This window comes from Mandrillus leucophaeus, unplaced genomic scaffold (genome assembly GCF_000951045.1).
Source record: "Mandrillus leucophaeus isolate KB7577 unplaced genomic scaffold, Mleu.le_1.0 Scaffold7, whole genome shotgun sequence".
Lineage (NCBI taxonomy): Eukaryota > Metazoa > Chordata > Mammalia > Primates > Cercopithecidae > Mandrillus > Mandrillus leucophaeus.
In genome coordinates, this window is record NW_012107585.1 from 5,927,444 (window position 1) to 5,935,819 (window position 8,376).

The 8,376-nt window shown below is 44.8% G+C and overlaps 1 protein-coding gene across 3 annotated transcripts in view; it reads left to right on the forward strand.

Annotated features, from left to right (window-relative positions):
- RNF10 (ring finger protein 10) overlaps positions 1–8,376 on the forward strand; it is a 47,316-nt gene that overhangs the window by 29,357 nt on the left and 9,583 nt on the right. For 2 of the 3 annotated variants that reach the window (XM_011964472.1, XM_011964473.1), the window contains exons 7-13: positions 1,279–1,439; positions 3,452–3,577; positions 3,854–4,130; positions 4,317–4,450; positions 5,862–5,979; positions 6,218–6,319; positions 7,604–7,759. In XM_011964472.1, coding sequence (XP_011819862.1) covers positions 1,279–1,439; positions 3,452–3,577; positions 3,854–4,130; positions 4,317–4,450; positions 5,862–5,979; positions 6,218–6,319; positions 7,604–7,759 — 1,074 coding nt within the window. Of the gene's footprint in view, positions 1–1,278; positions 1,440–3,451; positions 3,578–3,838; positions 4,131–4,316; positions 4,451–5,861; positions 5,980–6,217; positions 6,320–7,603; positions 7,760–8,376 lie in introns of all 3 variants that reach the window. The other variant, XM_011964471.1, reaches the window with a different exon arrangement.

Sequence of the window (8,376 nt, forward strand, 5' to 3'; positions counted from 1 at the left end):
AGACTCCATCTCAAAATAAATAAAAAAGAAAACCATTTTCAGTGTCCACAGAATTTTGGTTAATGAACATACTGTCATGTCATTAACTCTTTTTTTTTTTTTTTTTGAGATGGAATCTCACTTTGTCGCCCAGGCTGGAGTGCAGTGGCATGGTCACGGTTCACTGCAGCCTCGACCTCCTAGGCTCAAGAAATTCTCCTGCCTCAGCCTCCCATTAATTAATTAATTACAATTTAATTTAAATTTAATTTAAAAATTAAAATTTTAATTTAAAAATGTTAACTGGGCATGGTGGTGTAGTTAATTTTTTATTTTTGGCAGAGATGAGGTCTTGCTGTGTTGCTAGGCTGGTCTTGAACTTCTTTTTTTTTGAGATGGAGTCTCGCTTTCTTGCCCATTCTGGAGTGCAGTGGTGTGATCTCGGCTGACTGCAACCTCCACCTCCCAGGTTCAAGAGATCTGCCTCAGGCTCCTGAGTAGCTGGGATTACAGGCTCCCATCACCATATTCAGCTAATTTTTTGTATTTTTAGTAGAGACGGGGTTTCTCCATGTTGGCCAGGCTGGTCTCGAACTCCTAGCTTCAGGCAACCCACCTGCCTCAGCCTCCCAAAGTACTGGGATTACAGGTGTGAGCCACTGCGCTGGGCCACCATTTCTTTATTCTTTATTGTTGGTTTTACTGGTTGGTTTGAGCTTTTCTTTTTTTTTCTTTTTTTTTTTTTTTTTGAGACAGAGTTTTGCTTTTGTTGCTCAAGTTGGAGTGCAGTGGCATGATCTTGGCTCACTGCAACCCCTGCCTCCCGGGTTCAAGCAGTTCTCCTGCCTCATCCTCCCGAGTAGCTGGGATTACAGTCATGCACCACCACGCCCAACTAATTTTTTGTATCTTTAGTAGAGACGGGGTTTCACCATGTTGGTCAGGCTAGTCTCGAACTCCTGACCTCAAGTGATCCACCTGCCTCGACCTCCCAAAGTGCTGGGATTACAGGTGTGAGCCACGGTGCCTGGCTGGTTTGAGTTTTTCTGATATTACATACAATGCTGTAATAATAAACGTTGTGTGACTAAAGTTTAGACTGCATCTCTGGGTTTCTTAGATTTCTTGTATCAAGAACAGAGCTACAGACCTTATTTTAAGACTGTTATTAAATTATTTTCTTAGGGAATTATCCCATTTTCACCACAAGGAAAAGGCTGTATTTGAAAATTCCTATTTAGCTACACCGTCATGAACTTTGAGTGTTGCATTTCTTTGATCTTGCTGGCCTTCTTATAGATGAACAACACAGCCAGTACTCCAAGTTGCTGCTGGCCTCTAAGGAGCAGGTGCTGCACCGGGTAGTTCTGGAGGAGAAAGTAGCACTAGAGCAGCAGCTGGCAGAGGAGAAGCACACTCCCGAGTCCTGCTTTATTGAGGCAGCTATCCAGGAGCTCAAGGTGAGAGCATGCATTGAAGACGCTAAAACCTTTTCACTCTCTCGGCAGTCTCTGGTGAAAACCAGAAATGCTAAACCTTTTCACTGTGTTGGGGGTGAGTTGATGGACACTGGGGTTAAATTAGTTCCATTCCACATTTAAGACAATAAGCAGAAAATGGCTAAAAAAGCCAATTTGTTTTGCGCTTTGTTTGATGACAGCAGAGAAGGTTTAACCTAGGGCTTTTAAAGCTCTTTCTAGAGCTGAAAGGAGCAAGTCAAAATGATTTTATAACTAATTGTGACAGTGGAGTTTTTTAGATTAGCTGTGTTCTTAAAGCAAGGAAGAGTTTTTTGTTTTCTGGGAAAATACTTAGGGTTCTATTCTAGAGGTGTTTTGAGAGACATTGTGGAGAAAGTATTATGGCCTGCCCAGTATGCCTTAGGAGTGCCTGAAATGGCAATAATTACACAAGGATAGAATTTCTTGGGTCTTGGATCTTCCACAACAGGAAATTTTGAAGCATCACAACCACTGGTTGTTAGGCTCCGCCTTGAGATAATGATTGCATAGGTTAAGCTCAGTAGGCTCAGTAATTTGCATTATAACAAGTTCTAGGGTGATTCTGATGGCTGCTCATCCCCAGACCACACTACTGGAACCACTGATCTAGCTTAGAGCAGTAGAAGCCCATATTTATTGAGTGATTAGCATTTGATAGGACCGGTGCTATGCACATTTATCTCACTTAAACTTCTAGTGTGGTAGATAGCACTATCCCCTTTCATGGATGAGGAAACAGAATCATGGGTTGGGTAATTTGCTAGTAAGGGATGCAGCTGGTATTTGAATTCCCTTCTCCTTGACTCCTAAGGGATCCTTGGGTAGAGTCCTGTATATTTAACTTTTGCTTTCTTACTATAATACATTGCAGCTGTATTTGTTCAAATGCCATTACAGGCATAAGAAAGGCTACATAGAATTAGAACTGTCCAGGCTGAGGTGGGTGGGCCTACTACTCTGGGCCTCTGTCTGAGCATAGTTTGTAAAAACTAGGTTAGTTTCATATTCTTAGATTTCTGTTCTGGAAGTTTTTTGTAGTGTTGTCAGTGTCAGATTCTCTTTTGTTGTTTGTTTTGTTTTAACTTTTAAGTTCAGGGGTACAAATGCAGGTTATGTCATAGGGGTGTGTTATACAGATTCTCACCCAGGTATTAAGCTTAGTGCCCATTAGTTACTTTTCCTGATCCTCTCCCTCCTCCCACTCTGCACCCTCTGATAGGTCTCAGTGTTTGTTCCCCTCTGTGTCCGTGTTTTTCATCATTTAGCTCCCACTTGGAAGTGAGAACATGCATGCGATATTTGGTTTTTCTCTCTTTTTTTTTTTTTTTGGGATGGAGTTTCACTCTTGTTGCCTAGGCTGGAGTGCAGTGGCGTGATCTTGGCTCATCACAACCTCTGCCTCCCAGGTTCAAGTGATTCTCCTGCCTCAGCCTCCCGAGTAGCAGGAATTACAGGCATGCCCCACCATGCCTGGGTTATTTTGTATTTTTAGTAGAGATGGGGTTTTGCCATGTTGGTCAGGGTGGTCTTGAACTCCCAACCTCAGGTGATCCGCCTACCTCAGCCTCCCAAAGTGCTGGGATTATAGGCATGAGCTACCACACCTGGCCGTATGTGTCTTCATAGTAGAATGATTTATATTCCTTTGGCTATATACCCAGTAATGGGATTGCTGAGTGAAATGGTGTTTCTGTCTTTAGGTCTTTGAGGAATCACCACACTGGCTGAACTAATTTACATTCCCCAGTGTCAGATTCTAAGCAGATTCCAATTCTTAGTGGGTATTGCATGCTTTTTGCTTCCTGTTTCCCTCAAAGTTGAGATATTTAAGCACCTAACCTCCTTCCCATTGGGTCTCATTGCCTTTTAACTTTTGGTCCTGTTGTGAGGCCATTCTAAGCCCTTGCCCTTCAAGCTAAGTGTGTTTCTGGAAACTTAACCTTCTCTGGTGTTTTCTCTGGCCACGCTAGACTCGGGAAGAGGCTCTGTCGGGATTGGCTGGAAGCAAAGGGGAGGTCACTGGTGTTGTGGCTGCTTTGGAACAACTGGTGCTGATGGCTCCCTTGGCGAAGGAGTCTGTTTTTCAACCCAGGAAGGTTAGTGTGTTCCTGTTACTAAGTGGCTGCCATTCCTCAAATACTGTCATTGAGCTGGTAGGCATTACTGTGAGATCTAAACCTTCTCAAGAGAAGAGGGGACAATGAGTATTTTCTGTATGCTTGTTACTAGTTCTTTCCCCAGGGGTGTTAAATCAGTGAACACGACAGCTAAGATAAACATCTAGGGAGCTTGGTTCTTAGGCCTACATTTGCCACATTGCTTTCGGAAAGCAGGAGATATACTTTCTGTTGATCTAGAGTTTGCTGCAACAGGGTGTGCTGGAGTATCTGTCTGCCTTCGATGAAGAAACCACGGAAGTTTGTTCTCTGGACACTCCTTCTAGACCTCTTGCTCTCCCTCTGGTAGAGGAGGAGGAAGCAGTGTCTGAACCAGAGCCTGAGGGGTTGCCAGAGGCCTGTGATGACTTGGAGTTAGCAGATGACAATCTTAAAGAGGGAACCATTTGCACTGAGTCCAGCCAGCAGGAACCCATCACCAAGCCAGGCTTCACACGCCTCAGCAGCTCTCCTTGTTACTACTTTTACCAAGGTGAGGGTGCCTGAGGAGAGGGCTGGGTTGCCGCAGAGGTGTTTCAGATGCGACCCTGCGCTGTAAGCAGAGGAGCGCCACTAGATCCAGGGGCTTGGGTGGCTTGAGCCCTTGGGCATGGGGAGGGGTGAGGGGCCTTCTGGGGACTGGCCAAGACTGGTGTGTGATAGAGCCTCTTGTCCTCAGCGGAAGATGGGCAGCACATGTTCCTGCACCCCGTGAATGTGCGCTGTCTCGTGCGGGAGTACGGCAGCCTGGAGAAGAGCCCCGAGAAGATCTCAGCAACTGTGGTGGAGATTGCTGGCTACTCCATGTCTGAGGTGAGGCCTTCCTCTAGAAATGGAGGGTCAGGCAGCAATATTAACCTAATCTCTTTGAGGTAGGCTTAGCCATCCTAAGTTCACAAACCTTCAAGGCCTTTAGTTTTTGTATTTTTAGTCTTCCTGTCAGTGATGGTGCTGTGAATTCTTTGTAAGTGAGGTGCCCCCTCAGCATGAGTGCTGCTCCCTGCTTCATTGATTGTAGTTTGGAGATGTAGATATTTCCTCCTTTTATTCAAGATGGAGTTTATTTTTGTTTGTTTTCCTCCTTATTGCTTGGGAGAAATGTCACAAATTTGTTGTAAGATTTAAAATTAGACTCTTTGAGTACTATACATTTTTCATCAAACATGCAGGAGAAGAATAGAAACGAAAATAAATGGGCTGGGTGTGGTAGCTCACACCTGTAATCCCAGCACTTTTGGGAGGCTTAGGCAGGCAGATTGCTTGAGGCTAGGAGTTTCAGACCAGCCAGGGCATTTCTACAAAAGATACAAAAAAAATTAGCTGGGTGTGATGATGTGCACCTGTAGTGCCAGCTACTCAGGAGGCTGAGGCAGAAGGATCACCTTAGCCCGGGAGATCAAGTCTGCAGTGAGCTGGCCTGGGTGACAGAGCAAGACCATGTCTCAAAAAAAAAAGAAAAAAAGAAAATATTGGGCTTCATTTCTACTATTTCAGGCCAAGTGTCTTTTAGTAGGGAGATCTGCTTTATCTTCCTTCCCAGTTATTCTGTCAGTGGTTCCCACTTTTTTTTTTTTTTTTTTGAGACGGAGTCTCGCTCTGTCGCCCAGGCTGGAGTGCAGTGGCTGGATCTCAGCTCACTGCAAGCTCCGCCTCCCGGGTTCAGGCCATTCTCCTGTCTCAGCCTCCTGAGTAGCTGGGACTACAGGCGCCCGCCACCTCGCCTGGCTAGTTTTTTGTATTTTTTAGTAGAGATGGGGTTTCACCGTGTTAGCCAGGATCGTCTCGATCTCCTGACCTAGTGATCCGCCCGTCTCGGCCTCCCAAAGTGCTGGGATTACAGGCTTGGGCCACCGCGCCCGGCCCCCACTTTTTTTTTGTTCTGCTTTTCCGCCAACAAATAACTTTTTATCTTCGCTGTTCATCCCCCTCAGCTGTGGGCCCTTAAAAATCAGAAACAGCTGATTGGTTTTAGATTATTTGTTGCCGGACTCAATTCACTCCTTTGCAGCACAAACCAGAAATAACGGGATTTGGTTGCTTATTCCACCTTGCTGTAGGTTGACAGTTTCTCTTTGACTTTTCAAAATGAGGATAATTGAGCACTACTGTTTTCAGCCCCAGTGCTGGCTGTGTTATGTATATATTGTTGGATATCTGGGTTAGGACCCCCTGCTTTCAGAGTTAGGTTTGCTTTAGTTGAGTATTGGTCCTTTTTCCAATGTAGGATGTTCGACAGCGTCATAGATATCTCTCTCACTTGCCACTCACCTGTGAGTTCAGCATCTGTGAACTGGCTTTGCAACCTCCTGTGGTCTCTAAGGAAACCCTAGAGATGTTCTCAGGTGAGAATGCCCCTGCTCTGCTTCTCTTTATAGTAGGATTCAGGGATGCTTGTGGCTAGAAATCCAGTGTGGGAGGAAACTTACGGAACTGTATCATGAATCCTAGTACCTCCTAAACACTTCATCTGTTCATCTAGTCCAGCTGGGCCTACTGGTGTGGGCTTAGCTGCTAATACTGGGAGGAGGTGATGGGTAGGTTGTCCTGGGTCTACCTCTTTACAACCTGACCAATCCGCAGATGACATTGAGAAGAGGAAACGTCAGCGCCAAAAGAAGGCTCGGGAGGAACGCCGCCGAGAGCGCAGGATTGAAATAGAGGAGAACAAGAAACAGGGCAAGTGTAAGTTCAGGAACTCTCATCTTTGACTAGTACTGCTGTACATCATTGTCTGGAACTCTGTCTGAGACCTGGGAGCCAGACCTTAGCGACTTGTTTTCTTCAGCTTTTAAATGTGAATCATGAGAGCACCTCCTTAATAGTCTTGCTTGCAAATGTAATGAGTTAATATGGGTCAAAGTGCCTAGCACATAGTAAAGATGAAGATGAAATTCAGCGTTGGTAATAGTGGGCGATATAAACCTGTTCAAGAGATGGGAATTGGGGCTTTGCTAAGAATGCTGGGGGCCATTGTTCCCCATGCTTTCTGGATCACTGACTCTGTATTAAAGGGGATAGCTGTACACAGCAAGTCTGCCAGGAGGGTCTGATAAGATGGAAACCTTGATAGACTAGGAAGTGCAGGAAGTTGGATTTAAGAGATCTTTCATAGCAGTAAGCACAGCTTTTTGATCTGGTTCTTCAAAATAAGCTTTATTGGATCCAGGAGATTAGTGTGACATGAGGTCCCGTTATCCACCAGAAAACAAGGAATTGAGTCCTTGGCCAAGAAAAGCACTGTGGTATTTTGACTCCATATGGCATGGAAACATACATTCTATATCTCAAGTGGGGTAAGTCTGTACTTGGGGTCCCAACACTGTGTAGGTGTTTGGCACATGTCCTGAACTTTGAGAAAACTGATATTTCAGGAATAGGATTTTTTGTTTTAACCTTTTTATTATGGAAATATCAAGACAAGTAGAACAGTGTAATAAACCCCCATGTTTGTCACCCAGCCTCAATTATTAATCGTTAGAACAAGGTTAACTATATTAAAGACATTATAGAAGGACAGTATTGTAAATTTGGGTTTTAGCTTGTCTGCATCCTCTAGATCTTTTGGGGATATGCATGTATGGTGTCTTCAACTGTTGGAAACTATTTGAAAAATTTAGGCCAGGCGTGGTGGTTCACATCTGTAATCCCAACACTTTGGGAGGCCAGGATGGGCAGATCATTTGAGCTCAGGAGTTCAAGACCAGGCTGGGCAACATGGTGAAACCTCGTCTCTTTAAAAATTCAAAAAATTAGCTGGGCATGGTGGCACGTGCCTGTGGTCCCAGCTACTCAGGAGGCTGAGGTAGGAGGATTGCTTGAGCCTGGGAGGCAGAGGACGCAGTGAGCAGAGATCGTACCACTACACTCCAGCTTGGGTGACAGAGTGAGACCCTGTCTCAAAAAAGAAAAAAAAAAAAATTGAAGAATTCTGTGAATGGGTTTACAAGGGTTATCTTTCTTTTGCAGACCCAGAAGTCCACATTCCCCTCGAGAATCTACAGCAGTTTCCTGCCTTCAATTCCTATACCTGCTCCTCCAATTCTGCTTTGGGTCCCACCAGCACCGAGGGCCACGGGGCCCTCTCCCTTTCTCCTCTCAGCAGAAGTCCAGGTTCCCATGCAGGTAAACAGGTGAAATTTAATAAATTCACCCATCCGGTAGACCTTATGCAAAGCTTTGGTGTCTGAATTTACAATCCCGGCCCACCCAGCATGGTGTGGACTTCAGGAGCATAACCTTACTTTGGTAGTCCTGAGGTACATCAAATTCTTAATGTTTATTCATCCTTCCCACTTGCTATGCTGAGTGCTTTACCCTGCCCGCTTCTAAGCACCTCAAGGAGCTCTTTAGGCAGGATAGTTGAACCTGGATTCTTCCCTTTGACCCAGCTGTTTTTGTTTCTAGTTTTTATGTTTGAGATACTCCCCTGTATGCCTAAACCTCTTTGTACATGTCTTTTTATTAAAGCATTGTTTATAATAGCTCCAAAAAAAGAAAAAGGTTGGAAAGCCTACCAATAAGAAAATGACTAAATTATAGTATTTATATTATAAAATATTCCACACCAAAAGGCCGGACGTGGTGACTCGCCTGTAATCCTAAGCACTTTGGGAGGCCGAGGTAGGTGGATCATGAGGTCAGGAGTTCAAGACCAGCCTGACCAACACCGTGAAACCCTGTCTCTACTGAAAATACAAAACTTAGCTGGGCATGGTGGCACGTGCCTGTAGTCCCAGCTA